Below are 24,025 nucleotides of genomic sequence, written 5' to 3' on the forward strand. Positions count from 1 at the left end.
TAATGATGGAAGAGCACCAATGATTTACTGACAACGAAATACAAGGAAGTCAATGCTATAGATTAAATGCAGACTGTGCATTTGAAACCAATTCCAAAAACAAATCAAATAAACTAAAAGTGTATTTCAACTGAAGGGGTTACTGTGCCGGACACTGCAAATTTCAAGATGTTGAGACTGTGTGAAGGTGGGGGTACATAGACACCTTAATAGTCACTGGCTATACACAAAATATTACAAATTAGCTATTACTACTGAAGCACTGGATGCACACATTTAAAGAACTTTCTGCAGTTATACTGGAGGAGATATGTAATGCGAAGTGTGGAACTACTTTTCTACTCCGATTAACCGGTTCTATATTCCCGGCTTTCTCTTCACCTGGACACCATTTGTTAAATCAGACAGTGGGCTTTATATGTGGGTTCGGTTTATACTTCTTCTAGCAAACTAAATGGAACAAAGCCATAAGTGGGAAACACAAAATAAGCACCTTTTCCAGATGATAGTAAGCGTCCCCCTCAAAGGGGTCACATATATAAAGTGAGCTGTCTTTTACTTTTAAACTAAATACTTCATCTTCATGTAGAATCTGCAGAAATTCTTCCGATTTAAATTCTTTAATAGCCTGAAAATCAGAAAAAGAAATTTAGGGTTGTTTGAAATGAATTCAGTTAAAAAAAAAGGTTAAGTTTAAAAAAGAAATGCCAACCTTATAAGCTCTTGTGAAATATTCAGAATCTTTGCCTTTTGTTTTTATAAATTTTACAAGAAACGGTTCTGGTTTTGCAGAGTTGGGCATTTTCACGATCTAAACAATGGAGCAAAAACATGTCACTTATTTAAAGTCTCTCTTATTGCTACAGGAAGCTTGCTTAGAATATCACTTATGACTACCTCATTGGCTGGAAACCACTTTGCGATGTCTGACAGACATGAAAGGATCTACATAAATGCAAGTCTTGCCTGTTTTCTTCCTTTCGATTTGGGGAGAGTCATGGTCATTGAATATTATTTCAGGATATGAAATTAGGAACATGGAAATTTTCAGAAGGTTTAAACGTCAGGAACCCATGAAAACTCTTGCATTATGCCCTGCGTGCAAGCCAAGATAATTCAGTATTTTCCCCTAGGTCCACGTGAAGCACGGACAGCACGGCAATGATTGCAGAACTGCTGGATGCCGCTGCAGCTCAAGTAATTCAATGCCTAGTGATAGCTCATCAGTGGAAATAGGACAAGTCTCAACAGTGGCAATTTTGGGCAAAACTTCAGTAAGCCAAATCTGTGTAATGTGTTAAAACCAAAAAATGCGGCAGATGTTGGAATTCTGAAATCAACTTCCTCACTCCACAGATACTGCCTGGCCTGAGTATTTCCAACATTTTCTGGGTAACTTAAAACTGTACTTAGAGGTGCAACTCATATACTAAAAATAACAGAGTGATTGTGGGATAATGCGGTTTCCAAAACATCTGACATACAAACTTTACACCTTTAAAGAAACATGCTGTGCACCAATTTTCTGTTTATCCTTCAAAGAAATGGCAGGGCACAGTCTACTTCTGTGTTGCCAACTGGCTTATTGACCTCAAAATTGATTCATAATTGTCTTTGCAAGATCATGTATAAAAAGGAGTTCTGCTTGAAGTACCTTCTGAGCAATGTCTTGTGTAAATATTCCCATTTGTAGCATTTTAAACCTCTATTTGCTCCCCCCCTCTCCTGAACACACTTATTTTAGTGTTGAAACTGCCCCGCAAATAATGCAGTATACTGTAATATATTCAATCATTGACATTCACCGTGAAACATTCGCACCAGTCAGTAACTGCAGAAGTGTAGTACAGTTGCAATCTGCAAACCTTTGGCGTCCACTTCTAAAAATGGTTACAAATGTGAGATAAAGTCAAATGAAATCAAGAGCATGTTTACGTATAAGCGGTCTGTTTAACTGAAAGAACAGAAGCCCCAACATCCCTTCACTGACCACACAATATTCACGTGTGTACCAGCTTTCAGCTTACACTTCAAAGCTCAATTATTTCTAGGCTTCCAATTTTTGTGGAACATCTGGAGTAACCAAGTTGGTGTTGGCCTCCCAACTAATTGAATTTCATCAAGCAAATATATCTATCCTTCTGAAGACAGTGTCTATAAAACTGTATCTATTAGTTCAGTTGGCTGGACGGCTGGTTCATAATGCAGACGCCAACAGCGCAGGTTCAATTCCTGTACTGGCTGAGGTTCTCCATGAAGACCCCACCTTCTCAACCTTTCCCCCGCCTGATGTGTGGTGACTCTCAGGTTGAATTACCAGTCAGCTCTCGCTCAAAGGGCCAAGAGCAGCCAATGGTCCTCGGGGGACTATGGCGACTTTCATTGTGTAAGCAGTGAAGAATATTTTACCAGAATCACTCACTCATCCGTCTGACATAATTGACTAAGGGCCCAAAATAGTAGTCGCACATTCAGTTGTTCATCACACGAAAGAAGACTGTCAGTCGTCACAGTACTTACAACTCACATTGTTTCGGACTTTTATGGAATTGGGGAAGGGAGAATTCCTTCAGTCACAAGCAGGCAATACAGCAAATAAAAAAAGTACCTCAGGTCCTCCAACAAGTTTAGCCGAAGATCTTTAAACATTGCATAATTTAGTTAGCCTTTCTAGTCTCTTTATACAGAAAAATATTCTGTCATATTATGAAATAGCTGATCAATACTGAATGTGACATTCAGTCAGTGAGTGATCCTACTATCTGTCTATCTTTTTACTCTGCTTTCTGTTTGCTAATGCAGGAGGCAAAGGTGGAAAAGCACAACTCCAGGCTCCGACAAAAGTGGTTAGATATTGATAAAAGCCAAAACAGTGTTAAAGATGCCAAAGGCAGCAATACTTGGGAGGTGTTGCCAGTTAAGAGGCGCCTGATCTTAGCACTGCTGCCTCACAGCGCCAGGGGCTCGGGTTCAATTCCAACCTTGGGTGTTGCCCGTGTGGAGTTTGTAAGATCCCCCCAGTTTCCTCCGGGTGCTGATTTCCTCCCACCATCCAAAGGGGGTAGATTGGCCATGCTAAATTGTCCCTTAGTGTCCAAAAAGGTTAGGTGGGGTGACAGGGATCGGGCGTGCACCTGGGTGGGGTGCTCCTTCGTAGGGTCAGTGAAGATTCAATGGGCTGAATGGCCTCATTCTGCACTCTAGGGATTCTATCACTGCCTGAAATACTGGCTGCTGTGAATGTGGCAAAAGAAAATGAGGCCTGTAGAAGAGGTACGATGAGGAAAGGTGGTTATACCATTCCTCACCTCCGGAGTCTTCTCGCCCACACCATCAACCAGTGTCAAGTTGAGGTTTCAGGTAATTTCACAGTGACACGTTCTACACAGCCTGGGAATGGATTGGTCACTTGGGGTTGCTTGCAACTACATAACACATTGCGGCCAATTAAATTGTTCTGGATTGCCACATCTGCAAGTAATGTCTCTGCTCCGGAGTCACGCTAAGTGTGAGTTAGAAGTATTTTGATGTCTGACGGGGTGAGTATCAGAGCAGTTTACTCCAGAAATCAGTCACACACTGCTTCAGAAAGTGGAAACCGATATGGGGAATTTAGTGAGAATAAGAAGTGGGGAAACTGGAGGGGGGGCGGAAGAGGATAAGTTTTTAATTCTGGCAAATCTGATAATTCGGGGGGTGGGAGGTGGACAGTATCCTACGCTATCAGAAGCCTCAAGGATGCGTTCCCTACCTTTTGTCAGGACAAGGAATATCTTCAAACAGCTGGAAAGGACCTTAGACAGGAAGCGGCTAAAAACACATTGGCATGTCTATGCTAGGTCCAATGTGGGATGGAAGTGGTCCCACTGAGGGGATATTGGCAGTTAGGAGATATTAATCAGGACCTCAAAATTAGAAATTAAAGTCTTGTCCTTCTGTTACCTCTTTCATGAGTTCAGGATATTCCCAAGTCTTTCACAATCCCCCAAGAAGCAATTTTGAGGTCCAACCATCAACTTCAGTTCCAAGACAGATCAGATCAATGTGGGGAAAGCTGCTGGGTACAAGTTGCAAAAAGGAGGATTGTGTTCCTCATGAATGTGGGAGACAAGAGGGCGATTCAACAGAGATGTTTATAGTTTGATAAGGTAAATGGGCAATTCTCGTCAGGTGAGGGTTATAGAACCTGAAATGGAGTCGGGATACAGAATGGGAATGGAGAGTTTACTCCTGTTCCCAACAGTTTTTAAACATAATAAAAAGGGGGGGGGGGGGGAATTGTTGGAGACCCCGGCCCCCCCCCCCCACCATTCACACCGGCTGTTCGGACCCACCTGCAGCGGCTGCTGGCAATGCGGGGAAGGCTCTGCGGGAAAGGCGGCATCAAAGCGGGGCCTCGGGCGGCAGGATGGCGGCCCGGACCGGTCTGTGTCTCTCCCCCGGGCCTCGGACTCTCCCCGGGTCTGTGTCTCTCCCCCGGGCCACGGACTCTCCCCCGGTCAGTGTCCCCCCCGGGCCTCGGACTCTCCCCGGGTCTGTGTCTGTCTCTCCCCCGGGCCTCGGACTCTCCCCGGGTCTGGGTCTGTCTCTCCCCCGGGCCTCGGACTCTCCCCGGGTCTGGGTCTGTCTCTCCCCACGGACCTCTGACTCTCCCCCGGGTCTGTGTCTCCCCCGGTCTGTGTCTCTCCCCGGGCCTCGGACTCTCCCCGGGTCTGTGTCTCTCCCCCGGGCCACGGACTCTCCCCCGGTCAGTGTCCCCCCACCCCCACGGACCTCTGACTCTCCCCCGGGTCTGTGTCTCTCCCCGGGTCTCGGTCTCTCTCCCCCGGTCTGTGTCTCTCCCCGGGTCTCGGTCTCTCTCCCCCGGTCTGTGTCTCTCCCCGGGTCTCGGTCTCTCTCTCCCCCGGTCTGTGTCTCTCCCCGGGTCTCGGTCTCTCTCTCCCCCGGTCTGTGTCTCTCCCCGGGTCTCGGTCTCTCTCTCCCCCGGTCAGTGTCCCCCCACCCCCACGGACCTCTGACTCTCCCCCGGGTCTGTGTCTCCCCCGGTCTGTGTCTCTCCCCGGGTCTCGGACTCTCCCCGGGTCTCGGACTCTCCCCCCCGGGCCTCGGACTCTCCCCGGGTCTGTGTCTCTCCCCCGGGCCACGGACTCTCCCCCGGTCAGTGTCCCCCCACCCCCACGGACCTCTGACTCTCCCCCGGGTCTGTGTCTCTCCCCGGGTCTCGGTCTCTCTCCCCCGGTCTGTGTCTCTCCCCGGGTCTCGGTCTCTCTCCCCCGGTCTGTGTCTCTCCCCGGGTCTCGGTCTCTCTCTCCCCCGGTCTGTGTCTCTCCCCGGGTCTCGGTCTCTCTCTCCCCCGGTCTGTGTCTCTCCCCGGGTCTCGGTCTCTCTCTCCCCCGGTCAGTGTCCCCCCACCCCCACGGACCTCTGACTCTCCCCCGGGTCTGTGTCTCCCCCGGTCTGTGTCTCTCCCCGGGTCTCGGACTCTCCCCGGGTCTCGGACTCTCCCCCCCGGGCCTCGGACTCTCCCCGGGTCTGTGTCTCTCCCCCGGGCCACGGACTCTCCCCCGGTCAGTGTCCCCCCACCCCCTCGGACCTCTGACTCTCCCCCGGGTCTGTGTCTCTCCCCGGGTCTCGGTCTCTCTCCCCCGGTCTGTGTCTCTCCCCGGGTCTCGGTCTCTCTCCCCCGGTCTGTGTCTCTCCCCGGGTCTCGGTCTCTCTCTCCCCCGGTCTGTGTCTCTCCCCGGGTCTCGGTCTCTCTCTCTCCCCCGGATCTCGGACTCTCCCCGTGCTGGACAATCACAGGCCCCGGTTACCAGGGGAACCGGCGGGACACCCGCGGGCGCGGCCCGTCTCCGCATCCCCCCCACATCTCCTCTTCACTAATCGGACCTTTCTCCTTTTTAAAAAAAAATAATAATAAATTGTTCGCTTCTTCCCCGCTCGCCGTGATGTCGGGAAATGTTGGAGGATCCTCAGGCGGTTTGTGGACACATATAAGCTTTTGGGGTCCTGAAGGAAAAGGCGGGAGATTGAAAAGAGCGGGATCACGTGATGCACGGGCGGCTCCAGCCAGGGGGCGAGGCTTCGCGGGTCAGAGGGCGGAGTCACAGACGTTCAGGGGCGGGGCCTCTGACATCCAGGGGCGGGGTTAGCTTGCACAGGATCTCAATAGACCACCTCTGGAGTATTGTGTGCAGAATTGGACACCTCATTGAACAGCATTAGCAGTTCAGAGAAGGTCCATTCAATGGATTCCTGATATAAAGGACATAGTTTATGAAGAAAGGCTGAGCCTGTATCCAGCAGAGTTTAGAAGAAAGGTGATCTCATTTAAACAGAAAAAATCCAGGACTTGTTCCAGTGCAGGAGGCCTTTGGGCTCAGTGACCACACAGGCTCTCTGAACTAACAATCCACTTGGTGCCATTCTCCCGCTGCCTTAACCCCATAACCCCACACTTATTTATTTTCCGATAAGGCCCTCTTAATTGCTTCAATTGAACCTGTTGGGTTCTTTGTCTTTGTTCTTTCCGGATGGTGAATGCTGTAGGCAGAACAGGCCAATTTATTACACTACACTGAATTAGATCCGAACACATTACCAAGGAATTAGTAGATTACACTACACAGCTACAACTATCAGTTAAGCTATCTCAACACCTACTCTGTCTCTACTTCTTGTGCTCTCTCTCAGAAGTCAAGGAGGCATGTGATATTTATATGGTTGCTCTATAGCACCATCTAGTGACTAGAGTAGCACAAGTGATTAGCACTGTGGCTTCACAGCGCCAGGGTCCCAGGTTCGATTCCCCGCTGGGTCACTGTCTGTGCGGAGTTTGCACGTTCTCCCCGTGTCCGCGTGGGTTTCCTCCGGGTGCTCCGGTTTCCTCCCACAGTCCAAAGACGTGCAGGTTAGGTGGATTGGCCATGCTAAATTACCCGTAGTGTCCATAAGGGTTGGGAGGGGTTATTGGGTTGCGGGGATAAGGTGGAAGTGAGGGATTAATGTGGGTCGGTGCAGACTCGATGGGCCGAATGGCCTCCTTCTGCACTGTATGTTCTATGTAATCTATGTAATTACATTAACCCTTTATGTACTCTGCAATATCCACATATTGTGACAGAACCTGCTTCCACCACACTCTCAGGCAGTGCTATCCAGACCTTAACCACATTGCCCAAGTACACATTGGGCAACACGGTAGCACAAGTGGCTAGCACTGGCTTCACAGCATCAGGGTCCCAGGTTCGATTCCCCGCTGGGTCACTGTCTGTGCGGAGTCTGCATGTTCTCCCCGAGTCTGCGTGGGTTTCCTCCGGGTGCTCTGGTTTCCTCCCAGTCAAAAGACGTGCAGGTTAGGTGGATTGGCTATGCTAAATTGCCCTTAAGTGTCCAAAAAAAAGGTTAGATGGGGTTATTGAGTTACAGGGATAGGGTGGAAGTGAAGGCTGAATGGCCTTTCTGCACTGTATGTTCTATGTCTAGACTTGACAGAGAGGTACCCCCATGCAGCTGGTGAATTGATCCATAGAATCTCTCCAGTCCAGAAGATCATTCGGCCCTTTGCAAGAGCACATGACCTCTGCCCACTCCACCACACTGGTTCAGTTAGTTGGAGCATGATTGCCGTGATTATGGCACTCCAGAATATACATTCCCATAGGAATTAAAACCTAACAGCAGGAATGGAGATGAAGGGGCAAAGCTACTGCCATCAAGCAGGGCTCCTGCCAGCAAGGAGGATCTAAGGTGTCACCGCAGAGTGCAACTAGAATCATTAAAATGATGCTGCACAAAGGAGGCCGTTCAACCCATCAAGGCAGTGCCATCTCTTTGTTAGCTATCCAATTCATCCCACTCTCCGTTTTCCATATATCCTTGTAAATATTCCCCTTCAAGTATTTATTCAATTCCCTTTTGAACGGTAATACCGAATCTGCTTCCACCACCCTCAGGTAGCGTATCCCCCATCACAACCTTTGTAAAAATGTTCTTAAATCAGTGTTCTCTGCCTATCTGCTGCAAACAATATCACAAACATGTTTCCATAGAATCCTAATGCAGGAGGCAATTCGCCCCATCGAGTAAGCACCGATCCACTGAAAGAGCACCCGACCTAGGCACACTACCCTTGTCCTATCCCCATGACCCCGCCGAATCTGTGCATCTTTGGGAGTGGAGCAGGACGGTGAGTGTTCACTGGTCCATAACGATGCCAAAGGCACTGTGCATGTGCTTAAGGCAGAGTGGGTACCGACTTGCTGTTCCAGGTGCACAATGATGACATCTGCACTGCCAACGTCCTGTTCCAGTGCAGTGGCAGGAGATAATGATCAGGGCTAGGGAAGTGGTTGGGCAGAGCACATGTATGTGTATACTATGTAATGGGCGACATGTTGGCACAGTGGTTAGCACTGCTGCCTACGGCACTGAAGACCCGTGTTCGATCCCGGCTCCAGGTCACTGTCCGTGTGGAGTTTGCACATTATCCCCGTGTCTGCGTGGGTCTCACCCCCACAACCCCAAAGATGTGCAGATTTGGTGGACTGGCCGCGCTAAATTGCCTCTTAATTGGAAAATAAAATAATTGGGTACTCTAAATTTATAATAAAAGTGTATACAGTCTAATGTAGCCTCCAGAAATATGTCCAGATGCAACTGACAACTCCAGTTACAAGACCAGCAACTGGCTAGCAGGAGAATAAGCAACATGGAACCCAGCTTGAATATTGGAAAGGCGAAGGAGGAAAAATACACCATGATCACAATGATGTTGTTTTCAACTATTGAAAGGGTGGGATCCAGTTGGCTGAAGAGATCAGAGTCAAAGGAAGTGTGGTTCTGGTCATACGGTTGGAGGAAATCAGAGGGGATTTAAGAAAGAGGATGTAGGGAGATGGGTTCCATGTGATGGGAGTGGCTGCTTTTTCACTAGCTGTGTCTTTACTTGTCTTTTAATCCTGTATTTTATCTTAATGCACATTCCATAATTATCTTTTTTGGGGATCTATGTCCCTGGTTGATCCTGGTCAGAGGAGCAGAGTTAAATCAGAGAGAATCCTCATTTGATTGAGGCGATCGGAGGTGGCTGAGGTGGGATCCAGCTTGCAGTGCCAATTTTGGTGAGGCAGTCGGAGGTGGCTGGTGCTGGGCCCAGGTGCAGTGCCTGTTTTGCTGGTGAGTGGGCCGACGCCTCAGCAGTGCTGACTGCATAGAGATGATGGCTGCCGTTGCAAATGATGAGCTCGGCCCTGTGGTGCAGGTTTCTGGTGTTTACTTTGATGACCTGTGAAATATCCTTGGGAGAATGGTGGAACCACAGAAGAGAATCCTGATATTGGATGGGGCAATTTCCCTTCTAGTCTGCTCTGCAGCAAGATCATGGCCAAACCTCTACATCACATCCATGTACCTTCATTTCCTTAATGCCCAAATCTATCTATCTCAGTGTTGAATATATTCACCAACGGTGCATTCACAAGCATCTGGGTCAGAGAAATCGGAAGATTCACAATGCCAAGTGAGGCAATTTCTCATCGAAGTCAGAAATTCTGAACTCTTCTCACCACATGGTCCACTCACTGGGCTTATTGTCAGTAACATAACCACTATTTGACTGCATTCGACCAACATTTTCAACCTGGAGTAAAAATCTGTTTCACATTTTTAGCATTTTGCTTGAAGACATAAAGCGCCTTGCACACAGAAATTCCATGTTTAAGGCCTAGTGTTATGAACACTGGAAATCGTAAATATTTTCCTATTTCTCATCGATATGCAGCTCCTCAGAACAGAGGCGGCACAATGACAGTGTTTAGCACTGCTCCCTCAGCACCAGGGACCAAGATTCGATTCTGACATTGGGTGACTGTGTGAAATTTGCATTCTCCGTGTCTGCGTGGGTTTCCTCCCAGTCCAAAGATGTGGTCAGGTGGATTGGCCATGATCAATTGCCCCTTGGGTATGGTTGCAGGAATTGGGCCTGGGTATGGTGGCCTTACAAAGGGTCAGCACTGACTTGATGGGCCTAATGGTCTCCTTCTGCACTGTAGGGATTCTATTCTATAATTGTTGAAGATATGCCATCGGGTTTCCTTCGCTTGCGGAGGGTAAACAGCTTTACCTCACCACCTCTCTCGACCCCAATGCTGTCTGATTTGTCATGCTCTTCATTCAGTTCTGAACAAGACATTTTCCAACAAAGATTAGGAAGTTGAAAATCATCGTCTTCAATCCCACCACAACTGTGTTCCCTATTCACCAACTCCAACCTTCTGCCCGGACACTGTTCAAGGGTCAACCCAACCGTTCGCCATTGGAATGTTATTTAATTGCATTTGGGTTTCTGGCCACGCAAGCGTTTCACTTCTAATACATAGTCAGTCTCAGCCCACGCCTCAGCTCATTTTGCAGCCGAAATCCTCATCCATGAATTGGACATTCCGAGTTCTCCCTCAGTGTACCTTGTTGCTCTTAATTTTAGCCTTAGTTTAATTGCTCTTGTTCTATCACCTTTGCTCTTGAGTCGCCAGGTTTCTTTCTGATACCGCCACGTGGTTCAAGTCCGAGTAATGATCAATAATCCAACACACCGCTTAGTAAGAGTTAAATCAACGCACATTTATTATATACAGTAATCAATACTTATGCATAAATTCTGCTTCTAAGCTACTTCCTACAACTAACAGGCCAATACTTAACTTTGGAAATGGCCCACCAGGTCAGGGAAACGAATAGCCTTTCGTTTGGGTTCTGAGCCTGCAGGATTCGAAGCTGGTACAGTTCGATAGCTAGGAGCGCCCGTCTCGTAGCGAGCGTTGAAGTAAGACTTACGATTTGAACGGTTGTTGCAGAAGGTCAGCAGAAGGTGGCAGGGGTTGCAGCAGGGTGAAGGGGGGTCGATTTGAACTTGGACTCTATTCTTATAGTCCCCAGGGGCTTCCCGCCTTTCGGGGCGGACCCTGTACCTGGTTCCAAGTGATTGGTCTTCGTCCCAATCACTTGGTTCGATATTCTCCAATGCTGGAGCGATTCCTTGATCGATGGACGGTTTTTTTGGGGGGGGGTCGTTCACCTCGCTTTGTGTAGGCTCCTGTTGGCACCGGAAAGTCTGGGTTGGCTTTGTGTGTCTAATTTGTTGCACATTGTTCCCGGGGATTGCTAATTAATATTCAGGTGGCTGGTGTTTTGTTGTGCTGATGGCTGCACGTATCGATCCTGTCTGGCCTCCCTAGAGGCGAATACACAGTATTACCTGCAGCTGCTTGTTTTAGTCCTGTTGGCTGATTTTCCCATCAGCCTTTTTCATTCGCCATTTTAAATCGGGGTTGGCCATTCTAAATCGGGAGTTAGCCATTTTAACTGGCTACAACCTGAACGGGTGCCGGAGTGTGGCGACTAGGGGATTTTCACAGTAACTTCATTGCAGTGTTAATGTTAGCTTACTTGTGAGAATAATAAAGATTAATATGTTCTTCAGGAATTAGCTATTCAAATGCTTTCCATCCAGCATCCTCCATGAAAAATTCATCCAAACTCAGATGCCTGCAGCATAACTCAAACCAAGTCCTTTTCGTCCGTCACCCTGTGCTTGCTGTCTCGCAACATCTATATCAAAATTCCTTTTGTGTTTTTGATATCGCTCTCTCTTTCTCCCCCCACACTCCCCCTTCAGCTGTCTGGGCCATAGCTCTGGCATTCCCTCCCTAAACCTCTACCTCATTTACAAAGATTGTTTGTCACCTCTCCTAATACGGCTGTCAAACTTTGTTCAATAACGCCGTGAAACATCTGGGAACATTTTAACGGTGCTGTATAAGTGCAAGCTACGTGAATAAGTACTTCGCTAGCCCAGCAGAAATGGAACTCTAACATAAAGGGTATTTCATTGCAACATGGATTCACACACTGGCTTCAAAATAAGTCGCAAAGCCAGATCAGTACCGTATAGATTCTAGTATTACACAATTGAGGATGCTAATTCCCTTTGTACTTTATTCTTAAAATTTTATGTACAAGCAGGACTGATTTACTAATGTACATTCAAATATAGAAAGTTTACACATTGGTATTGTATAGCACAGGTCACAATTACACTAAGTATTTATAATATGTGATGTCCAGGCTAGCATTTTTCCGAAGCTCTCTCTCCATCAGAAATAGAATGCAGTCATACAAATGCTTTACAATGATGTTGTATTAAGCAGGCTCATTAAAGATTAGCAAGCAGAATCAGCAGGGTGTCCATGGCCTGATCTAGGAAAGTGGTTCAGTGAATGGAAATATTGCTTCTCAGAAAATCTTTCCTCCCACCATGCCTTTATAATGGCAACCAGGATGTTGTGTAGTTGGACAGAGATTTTATCCTTCTGCTACCCTGTGGACACAAAACTGAAAACCACCAACTGCAAAATTAAGGGGGGGGGGGGGGGAAAGAGAGAAAAGAAATAATCCAGTATTTAGATTCACAGTCAGATATACCAAGTGCAAAGAGAAAGAAAATACTTGAGCTTTCTATCGGAGCCATACTATTTTTTTTTAATAGAACAAGTCTGATCACCTGTAAAAATTATCATTTTACAAATACAAATGAGAGAGCATTACATTTTGAAATGCACCAAGTGGGAAGAGAGTTCATTGTCTTTGTAATTGTGTACAACACTTTGTTCAGAGGGTTATAGTAAGAGCGAGTGGTTCATGACTGCGATTAGTTCAATCTTCCAAGGCGAGGAGTGTAGATCCTTTTTCATCTGGCCAGGTCAGCTACTTCATTATCTACAGGGGGCGGTCCACTTGGGATCACTGTTGACATTGCCCCCGAAGTAAGATAGCCAGCAATTCCAGGGCCTGGATTAAAAGGATGCAAGTTGAAAACATAGCATTACAACATATACAAAACAAGCTACAATTATAGTCAACGATTGGTAACTGGGAACACCAAATTTATACTGATTTAATTGGATTGAAAGCACTGACACTAGTTTACAGTGCAAAGGGCATTTTGATTAACCAAGTGTTATTACCCCAATTCTCTCCCAACTTTATTCATTCTTCTTTCATGCCATTGCCATCATTTAAAAAAAGTCAAGACCCCATTGAGCTCTCTTGACATTTAATATACCAATCCCAAGGTATACCTATCATCCAGGCTTCTTCATGAGCACCTCTCAAACCAGTGATTCTCACCTTTTAGAAGGACAAGGACAGCAGACGCGCATGGCACACCACCATCTTGTGTTCCCCCGCCATGTCATACACTAACCCGATTTGGGAATACATCACTGTCCCTTTACCGTCATCAGATCAAAATCCTGGGGGCTCCCTATCTAACAACATTGCGAGTGTATCTTCGCCACGTGGATTGCCAACGGTTCAAGGCGGCAGCTCACCACCACCACATTCTGGAGGGCAATTAAGGATGAGCAATAAAGTCGGACCTCGCAAGTGATGCCCACTTCTCGAAAATGAATAATTTTCTTTCAAAAATCCAAGTTCATATTGATAAATGTGAGGTTATCCATTTTGGTAGGAATAATAGCAAAAGGGATTATTTAAATGATAAAATATTAAAACATGCTGCTGTGCAGAGAGACCTGGGTGTGCTAGTGCATGAGTCGCAAAAAGTTGGTTTTCAGGTGCAACAGGTGATTAAGAAGGCAAATGGAATTTTGTCCTTCATTGCTAGAGGGATGGAGTTTAAGACTAGGGAGGTTCTGCTGCAATTGTATAAGGTGTTAGTGAGGCCACACCTGGAGTATTGTGTTCAGTTTTGGTCTCCTTACTTGAGAAAGGACGTACTGGCACTGGAGGGTGTGCAGAGGAGATTCACTAGGTTAATCCCAGAACTGAAGGGGTTGGATTACGAGGAGAGGTTGAGTAGACTGGGACTGTACTCGTTGGAATTTAGAAGGATGAGGGGGGGGATCTTATAGAAACATATAAGATTATGAAGGGAATAGATAGGATAGATGCGGGCAGGTTGTTTCCACTGGCGGGTGAAAGAAGAACTAGGGGGCATAGCCTCAAATTAGGGGAAGTAGATTTAGGACTGAGTTTAGGAGGAACTTCTTCACCCAAAGGGTTATGAATCAATGGAATTCCTTGCCCAGTGAAGCAGTAGAGGCTCCTTCATTAAATGTTTTTAAGATAAAGATAGATAGTTTTTTGAAGAATAAAGGGATTAAGGGTTATGGTGTTCGGGCCGGAAAGTGGAGCTGAGTCCACAAAAGATCAGCCATGATCTCATTGAATGGTGGAGCAGGCTCGAGGGGCCAGATGGCCTACTCCTGCTCCTAGTTCTTATGTTTATGTTCATAAAGAGGACAGACAATATTTTGAGTGAGTGGACTGAATACGGATTTATAGCATGCGGAACAATATTAGCTCGTACTCCAAACTAAACTGGGAATGGGGTGTGGGGAGAAGAGATGAACGTTCAAGAATCCCAATTTCATTTCTTTTGGTTGAAGGTTACGTCTTTCATTTTTCAACACTTGCAAGGCGGTTTGATGTTTTGGGACACTCTGGGTCCACACAAAGCGTTTTGACTCGCATAAGATTTTGGCCAACTATACAGTTGAGTTTCCAAACTTCAAAAACATGCACGGATGAAGAATATTATCTACCTGCTTCACAATTAAGAACTGAGCAATGTGCCTGCCAGAGAAGCCACTAAAGCCCACTTCTGAGATGAAGGGGACTAGTACCAGTAAGGAGGGAAGGTGAGGCACCTAGGGAAAAGAAAAGATATACAGGAAATGATAGAGGAAAGCAGAAAGAAAGGCATAAAGCTGTGTTAGGTAAGTAAATAAAAGCAGGAAAGCACACATTAAAACAGTTCATATTTTAGGTAGCTGTTGACTTTTTAAAATCATATTTATTCATGCAAATTCCCTCAACCGCGAAGGACTTGAACAAAATTCATCCTTAGTAAAATGTTATTCAGGGCAGTGCTGATTCTTGCCAAAGGTTGGTCAAGAATTCTCCAGATACCGTTCAGAATTGTGTAAATTTAAACGTGTAAAATTATTTTTTTTTAAAAAATCAATGGGCTGATAAGTGGCCACACAAGTGCCAGGCAAAAACCATCTCCCCTTAATATTCAACGGCAGTACCATCGCCGAAGATCCCTCCATCAACAGCCTGGGAGTTATCATTGACCAGAAATTGAAATGGACAAGCTATATAAATACTGTGGCTATAAGAGTATGTCAGAGGCTAGGAACTCACCTGCTGACTCCCCACTATCTACAAGGCACAAATCAGGAGTGTGATGGAATACTCACCACTTGCCTGGATGAGTGCAGCTCCAACTCTAAAAGCTCAACACCATCCAGGAAAAAGCAGCCAGCTTGATTGAAACCTCAGCCACCACCTTAAACATGCACTCCCTCCCCCACCAAGACACAGTGGCAACAGCTGTGCATCATCTATAAGATACAGTGCAGCAGCTCATCAAGCCTCCTTCGACAGCACCTTCCATACCTGCAACCTCTACCATTTAGAAGAACGCGGGCAGCAGACACACGAGAACATCACCCCCTCCAAGCCACACATCATCCTGGAAATATATCTCTTGTTCCTTCACCATCACTGGATCAATATCCTGGAACTCCCTCCCCAACAACACTGATGTACCTGCATTACATGAACTGTAGCGGTTCACCGCCACCTTCTCAAGGACAATTAGGCACGGGCAATAAATGACAGCCTAGCTAGTGACATCCATATTCTATGAAAGAATCAATAAAATATTCGGTGGCATTAACATCGCAGTCCTATTCAAAACTGGTGTTATGCCTGAGAAAAGTGAGATTTCTGTAAATTTCTGCTGCCCGTCAAAACTCTTCAGCAGCTCCAAAAATGGCTGGGCGCTCCTGCAGTCACCGTCATGCTGGTCTGGCTTTCTGCACAAGGGTATTAAACCCAAAATTAAAGGGATTCTGAACCTGCACAAAAGGTTAGTTGGACCACATGGTGGAATGTATATAATCACAGCCATCCCATTAGAGAAAGGATAGTGTGAAAAAACAATGGCAATGTAGATTCTATGGGATACACGTGGCATGAGGTCACGGGATCAGAGACGATTGTGAGAAAAGGTATTTCTTGGTTTCAGCCCCAAATGTCCCTGCTCTGGCTCACCATCATCTTGTCCATTAAATCCCTTCATTATGGTAAAACACCTCAATTAGATCATTCAACAGTCATTGGGAATAAGTCATACAACCTGTCCTCAATTTAACCTTCTAAACCACCATTCTGCTGAAATTGCACTGAATTTGCTCCAAAGCCAACATATTCATCCTGATGTTTGGTGTGCTGTACCCCAGATAGAATCTGACCAAAACCCAATACAACTGAAGCATGATTTCCTCCCCTCAACATTGCAGTGATAAAGGCCAACATTCCACTAGCTTTCCGATTACTGTCTCCACATGTGTACATGGACACCCAAATCCCAAGGTTCCTCCATAGTTCCTGGTCTCATGCCATTTCAAACACATTCCAATTTGCCTTTTTCCAAATAAAAACGTGATGGCTGTGTAACTCCTACCTTCTAATCAATTGTCAACCCACACATCAAATACCGCTGGAGGTTCATATAAACAACATCCATTGACATGCCCCTTGTAGTCCCAGCTAGATTAGACAGACATGGCCTGCCCTTCACAGAACTACGATGACTCTCATCGGCTTGTTCTTGTCCAAGTGCTCATTTGCTGTGTCTCTGATGACGAATTCCAGTAACTTCCCACAACTTTAGGCTGCAGTTTCTCCATTCCACTCTTCTTAAATAGTGGTGTGGCATTAATACATCCAATTTTTCATCACCTAATAAGAGTAATCTTTATTCTCACAAGTAGGCTTACATTAACACTGCAATGAAGTGACTGTGAAAAGCCCCTAGTCGCCACACTCCGGCACCTGTTCGGGTGCACTGAGGGAGAATTCAGAATGTCCAAATTACCTAACAGCACATCTTTCGGGACTTGTGGGAGGAAACCGGAGCACCCGGAGGAAACCCACGCAGGCACGGGGAGAACATGCAGACTTCGCACAGACAGTGACCCAAGCGGGAATCGAACCCGGGATCCTTGCACTGTGAAGCAACAGTGTTAACCACTGTGCTACCTCTACTTTATTTGGAACATTTATGGTATCCTTCTCACTTTTTGTACTCTGACCTTAGGTACTATTCACCTTTTCCTCATCTTTAGGTTACTATTATTTCCACTTTGCTTCTATAGGGTCGGAGGATAAATAGCAAAATAAATTCTACCCATCAGTGAATAATCAAAAAGGGACATAAATTTTGATTTAATATTGAAGACAATGCAGAGGTTAGGAGAAATGTTCTCACGTGAAAGATCCTTAGAATATATGGCCACAAACAGTTGGTTATAGTCAAGGTGGAATTAAACAGAATAAAAGGCAAGAGGGAAGAGCAGGGAAAATGGGATCAGAGGGATGGTACAGGTATAATACACCAAGTTTGGTACTGATTTCTAAAGATTTTATGATTCATGTACATGCAAACATACAAAATAGAAGTAGGCCATTCAGCCCCTTGCGCTTTCTCCACCATTCAGTAAGATCATGCTGATCTATGATATCTGTTTGTGTCGAGTTCCATATTGCCCAACAAGAATCTATTTACCTGCGCCTTTTTCAGTGATCTCTCTTCCACCACCTTCTGAGGCAGTGAGTAGCAAAGTCAAACAACCATCAGAACCTTTTTCCTCATCTCTGTCCTATTAGGGCAACTCCAAATTTAATGGTTCCTAGTTCTGCACTCACCCACAAGAGGAAACATCCTTTTCAACGTCCACCTAGTCGATATCATTCAGGATCTTGTGCACTTCAAACAACTCGCCCCTCACTCTTTTAAACTCTAGTGGAAACTAGCCCAGTGTTTCCAACCTATCCTCATAAGGCGACCTGCTAATTCCAGGTATTAATTTAGTAAATCTCCCTTGAACTCCCTCCAATTCATTTACATCTTTTCATAAATAAGGATACCAAAACTGCACACCGTACTGGAGTTGCGGTCTCACCAATGCCCTGTAAAGCTATAAGCACAACATCCTTACTTATGTTCAATTACTCCCGTAATAAAGGAGAGCATTCTGTTAGCCTTCTTGATTACATGCTGCTCCTGCCCTCATGCACGAGAACACCCAAATCCCTCTGCATCTCAGCATTCTGCAGTCACGCTCCATCAAAGTAATACTCTGCTTTTTTTTTTTTTTTAAATTCTTCCTGTCAAAGTGAACAACTTCACATTTTCCCAAATTATACTGCATCTGCCAGATTTTTGCCCATTCACGCAACTCATCTACATCCATCTGCAAACTCCGCATGTCTTCCCGCAACATCATCTTTGTGTCGCCTACAAATTTAGCTACAATGCCTTCATTCCTCTTATCAAAGTAATTGATGTAAATTGTAAAAGGTTGAGACCCCCTGCAGGACACTACTCATAACATCCGAACAATCAGACAAAGACCTATTTATGCACACTGTTTTCTACCAGCCAATCTTCTGTCCAGGCTAAAATGTTACCCCCTACACCATGGAGCTTTTTTTTGTTGTTGCAATAATCTTCAATGCGGCACCTTATCAAATCCTTTCTGGAAATCTAAATATAGTACTTCTACAAGCAACCCTTGATCCACAGCACGTTATTCCTTTGAAGAACTCCAGTAAATTGGTTAAACAGGATTTCCCTTTCATGAATCCATGCTGCGTCTTCCCAATTACCTTGAGCTTGTCTAAGTATCCAGCTATAACCTCTGATGATCAATTCTAGCACCTTCCCCAAGACAGATGTCAAGCTAACTGGTGTACCATTTCTTGTTTTCTGCCTCACTCTCTTCTTGAATACAGAGTTATATTTGCTACTTTCCAGTCTGATGGAACCTTTCCAGAATCCAACAAATTTCGGAAAATTAATACCAGCACATCTACTATTTCATTGGCCATCCCTTTTAAGACCCTAGGATGAAGTCCATCAGGACCCCGAGTCTCGTCAGCCGCAGCTCCCTAGTACAGCTTCCCCAGTGATTGCAAATTCACCAAGTTACTCTCTCCCCTCCACCTCCTGATTTACAACTATTATTGGAATGTTTCTTGTATCCTCTACAGTGAGTACAGAAACAAATTATCTGCTCATTCATCCACCATTTCTTTAATATCTACTATTAACTCTCCCATTCTCACTCTCCACGGGACCAACTCTCACTTTACTTTTATCTGTTTAAATACCTATAGAAGCTCTCATCTGTTTTACATTTCTAGCTAGCTTCCTCTCCTACACCAATTTATTTTCCTAATTAACCTTTTAGCCATTCTCTGCTTTATATTCTGACCAATCATCTGATCTGCCACTCATCTTTGTGCAGTTATATGTGTTTTCCTCAAGTTTAATGCTTTCCTAAATTTCTTTCGTTAACCGTGGATGGCGGCTCCTCCCTTTAGAATTTTTATTTTTAAAAACAGCATGAATATACTTATTCTGCGTATTCTGAAATAATCGCCTTAAATGTCTGTCACTGCTTCTCTATTGATCTCACCCCTAGCCTAGTAACCCAGTTCACTTCACCTAGCTCAGCTTGCATGACCACATAGTTGCCCTTAATTAAGTTTAGTCTTAAACCCACTCTTTTCCATCTAAAACTGGATATAATATTCAATCTTATTGCAGTCGCTGCTACCTAGGGATGCCTTCACTCGGAGGTCATTAATTAATCCTGTCACAACACACAATACCAATTCTAAAATAACCTGTTTTCTGGTTGGTTCCGGAACATGCTGCTCAAAGAAACTATCTTGCTAACATTCTAAAACCTCCGCATCCAGGCTACTACTGCCAATCGGATTTCCCCCCCAGTTTATATGTAGATTAAAGTCATCCATAATTATTGCCATTCCTTTATCACATGCACCCAATATTCCTTCTTGTATACTTTGCCCTACATTGTGGTTACTGTTAGGGAGCCTGCAGACCACTACCACCAGTAACCTATTTCCCCGGCTATTCCTCATCTCCGCCCAAACCAATTCCACATCCTGATCTCCTGAGCGAAAGTCACTTCTAACTATTGCACCAATGCCACCGTTTTTACCAATTGCTTTGGGTTGTAAATGAGGCTTTTCTCACGTTTATTACACACATACATTCCCCTTGCTCTTTTGCGTGATTTAATCAGCAATCAGTCTAACCCTGGTCTGTACTTTGCAGAGCCAAGATGGCCAGTTATGGCAGGGATATTTTATTTTTAAGCAGTAGCTGTATTTTCCACTTTTGGATCCAGAAACGGTCAGGTAACTAAGCAAGCCAAAAAAAGCAGTTATATTTTATTCTTTGAAAGTCATTGCTCAAATTAAAAATCTTTATCTTCTCCAAAACCAAATTCAAGTATTGAAGAAACTAAAACCAGCCACATAAACCACTGGGACTTAGCTGTCAGCTATGCACGTAACCAACATTTAAAGAGTAGCAAGTTGTTCTTTGTCCCCCCAGAACATTCCCCCAAACAATATTTATGATTCTGAATTTCATCTATATTCCAAATGGCAACAGAAGGTAAACTTTAAATGCAGCACAGAGAAGAGGATGGAGCACTTCCTTTAAACACTATGAATAAGTTGCTTACCTGTTAAACATTTGCCGCAGATTTCACAATTACCAGTTGTCTTGCACCTCAGTGAAACAATAGACTAGTCAGGGAGTTACTCACCTGTAAGATATCCCGCTGTTTGCGACTCAGAGATGAACAAATCATGCTTCTGGTCTTTAAAGGCACTCCACACAGAGGAACGAGACAGGATTTCATTCACCTAAACAAGACAGTTGCTTTAACACATTTTAGCCAGCTCCCCAGAATGCAATAAACTAAAACCATGCCATTTCTCTAAATTGAACAATGCCAGCAATACCAACTTGGAACTTTTAAAAGACAGAAACAGATAGTTAACACTTAAAAACCGATATTACTAGATCAAGAGCCTGAAGAGAATAATAAACTCAAAGAGATCAGGAGGAATTATTTTTCATGCACCATAGAGCAAATCGCACGTGACCAATTGAAACAGGATTTTCCCATCTGATCTTCAGTTCCTTGTCACCTCCTGCTATGAATGATCAAAACAAAATTGCTGGGAATGTACAAGTCAGAATCTTGTCAATTCAACAATTGGGCTGGGCTTTTCCAGAAACTGTTTTTATTTTAGATATCCAGTGGTTTAACTGTGTGTAGTGATGGGTCATTGGGTTTCCTCACCCATATTAGATTATTATTATACAAACAGAGGCAAAGTGTTACCTTCAGAGATCCACAGCATCACTACTCAAGCTGTTTGAAGCACAGCTCAATGGTGGGTTTTCAAGAATGTGAGGCCACTCAGCCCATCGAGTCTGCAATGACCCATGGAAAGAGCACCCTATATCTAGGCCCACGCCTCCACCCTATCCCCGTAACCCCACCTAACCTTCTGGATTCTATGGGCCAATTTATCCTGGCCAATCCACCTAACCTGCACATCTTTGGACTGTGGGAGGAAACTGGAGCACCCGGAGGAAACCCACGCACACACGGGGAGAAAGTGAAAACTCCACACAAAGTCACATGAAGCGGGAATTGAACCTGGGTCCCTGCCGCTGTGAGGCAATGCTAACCACTGTGTGCCTTGTATTACCTCTATTATCACTGTAATTCAAAATTATACTCTATCAGTTTCTTTGGCAACTGAATTAAAAAGAAAAACAGTCCGGGTCTAAAGAAACATTTAGTGATCCCGTCCTGTTCCATTAGATTAGTGCCACTTTCAAGTCTCTTCCCCCATTTGCTTTGGTTCTTCTAGGTCCCCAGGTATCCAAAGCAATGAGGACATTGCTTTTTCAACACTAGACCATACACTTGGTGCCTATGAATAAATGTGAAGAAATCTAACCTGTTCACCATACTGAAGACTCCTCGTCATCGATTTAAGAGCATTTACAATTTGGGCTTTCGTGGCAGCTTGGTTTTCAACCTTCTCAAGTCCTATTCCTTCTAATAGCCGCAGGAGATATGGCACCAACTCAACTTTCAGACCCTTGAGAAAACATGAAAAAGTTTAAATTTCACTACAGCAACCAGAAGGTAAACCATAAGACATAGGAGCAGAATTAGGCCACTTGGCTCAGCGAGTCTGCTCCGCCATTCAATCATGGCTGATATTTTTCTCATCCCCATTATCCTGCCTTTTCCCCATAACCGCTGATCTCCAGAGGTGTGCAAGTATGAACGTAGTGGTAAAATGTAAAAGGTAGATAATTGGCAAATGCTTAATTTCAAATTAATTGTAATCGAAGCACTGTTGCACTGCATTCCATTATACATCCATCAGTGAAAGGTAGAGATAAGGACCTAACAGTGAACCTTTAGAAATTCTGAGCAATTTTCTATTTGCAAAATAAGTTTGCTAAATGCTACCTCAATGACGAGGGTTCAGGACAGCTTCTGCGTGGTTTATAACACAGGAAAGTGTGGAGAGATGCACGGGGCAATTGGATGTATCGGTGTGAAGAGTGAAGTTATTGTCCCTTTTCCCCAACAACAAAAATTTGTACTTTTTCTCCCGATTCCACTCTCCTGCTCAGCCATCATCTCAGATTGTTTGCAATTGCAGCAGCCTACAAGATTCCCACCTGTTATTTTCTCCAAAGGTTTGTACTTTTCCGTAACATTATCTGCCTCCACCCCATGAAAGCTCACCTGCCAATAACATTCTCATCCACCGCTGAAACTCTCTTCCAATGCTCCCAGCTGGCCTTGCACACCTCCGGTAAAACCCAGGTAAGCCATAAATCTACTGACTATACTGCAACCTACCCAGTATCAGGTTCCACACCTTCAATACTGCTGTCCCTGCTGACGTGCACTCATCCAATGGCTCCAATTTGAAATTCTTACCCTCCTGTTTACGGCTTCACCCTTCCCAGCTCCACACCACTCGAGATGCCGTCTGTGGCCCCCCTCCTCCTTTTGCCCCATCACTGGAAACCAGACCTAAAGCTCCCACACTAGAATGCCCTTCACAACCACCCACACGTCCCTCAAACACTGTTTAAAAGGCATCATCTGGACTAAGCTTTTGTTCACACCAATAAGGCGTGGCATCTATTTTCACATCTGAAGGGCCTTGGGGCCTTTTCCTCCCACATTAAAAGGTGTTACATAGAACTTCCGGGTGCGGCGATGACCAGCTGAGTCGCACGTTTCGGCAGCTCCCTGTGAAACGGACTTTTGGGCTCTTGATAGGAGCCCCAACGGCAATTTTAACGGCTGAAAACACCGTGCGGTAAACCAGAAGGGTGTTCCCCCTGGACACGGATGGAAAAAGGAGAGGAAAGTGGCCGGATTGCAGCGGATCCTTTGGAACAACGGCAAGGAAGGCAAGCAGAAACCAAGATGGCGTCGGAAGGTGGCAGTTTCATATGGGGCCCTGAACAACAAGAGTTTTTGAAACGCTGCGTGGAGGAGATAAAAAAGGAAATGAAGAAAGTTGTTGGCCCCGATATTACAGGCGATTGAAGGGCTGAAAGAGGAACAAAAGACCCAGGAGCAGGAGCTTCGGGTCGTGAAGGCGAAAGCAGCAGAGAATGAAAACGACATACAGGGCCTGGTGGTGAAGTCGGAGATACAGGAGGCACACCAGAAACGATCTGTGGAGAGGTTGGAGGCACTGGAAAATAACGCAAGGAGGAACAACTTGAGGATTCTTGGCCTTCCTGAAGGTGTGGAGGGGGCGGACGTCGGGGCATATGTGAGCACGATGCTGCACTCGTTAATGGGAGTGGAGGCCCCGACGGGTCCGTTGGAGGTGGAGGGAGCATACCGAGTTATGGTGCGAGGACCGAGAGCAGGAGAAGCTCCCAGAGCCATAGTGGTGAGATTTCTCCGTTTTAAGGATAGAGAAATGGTCCTTAGATGGGCGAAGAAAACTCGGTGTAGTAAATGGGAGAACGCGGTGATCCGCG

The 24,025-nt window shown here is 45.4% G+C and overlaps 2 protein-coding genes across 7 annotated transcripts in view; both read right to left on the reverse strand.

Moving 5' to 3' along the window:
* Nucleotides 1–4,634, reverse strand: part of topbp1 (DNA topoisomerase II binding protein 1) — a 98,889-nt gene extending 94,255 nt beyond the window's left edge. Inside the window, exons 1-4 of one of the 3 annotated variants that reach the window (XR_011947884.1) lie at nt 4,335–4,634; nt 3,943–4,054; nt 713–811; nt 494–628 (exon numbers count right to left, since the gene is read on the reverse strand). Coding sequence is in view for 2 of the 3 variants with exons in the window: in XM_072509970.1 (XP_072366071.1) it covers nt 494–628; nt 713–811; nt 3,943–3,951 (243 nt within the window). In the remaining variant the exon portion in view is untranslated. The remainder of the gene's footprint in view (nt 1–493; nt 629–712; nt 812–3,942; nt 4,055–4,334) is intronic. The other 2 variants (XM_072509970.1, XM_072509971.1) reach the window with 2 other exon arrangements.
* A 7,333-nt stretch (nt 4,635–11,967) lies between these two features.
* LOC140425555 (dnaJ homolog subfamily C member 13) overlaps nt 11,968–24,025 on the reverse strand; it is a 169,721-nt gene continuing 157,663 nt past the window's right edge. For 3 of the 4 annotated variants that reach the window (XM_072509978.1, XM_072509977.1, XM_072509976.1), the window contains 3 exons: nt 21,955–22,098; nt 20,742–20,841; nt 11,968–12,846 (listed from right to left, as the gene is read on the reverse strand). In XM_072509978.1, coding sequence (XP_072366079.1) covers nt 12,746–12,846; nt 20,742–20,841; nt 21,955–22,098 — 345 coding nt within the window. In that variant the 3' untranslated portion in view covers nt 11,968–12,745. Of the gene's footprint in view, nt 12,847–14,624; nt 14,730–20,741; nt 20,842–21,954; nt 22,099–24,025 lie in introns of all 4 variants that reach the window. The other variant, XM_072509979.1, reaches the window with a different exon arrangement.

Source organism: Scyliorhinus torazame, chromosome 6 (assembly GCF_047496885.1).
Source record: "Scyliorhinus torazame isolate Kashiwa2021f chromosome 6, sScyTor2.1, whole genome shotgun sequence".
Lineage (NCBI taxonomy): Eukaryota > Metazoa > Chordata > Chondrichthyes > Carcharhiniformes > Scyliorhinidae > Scyliorhinus > Scyliorhinus torazame.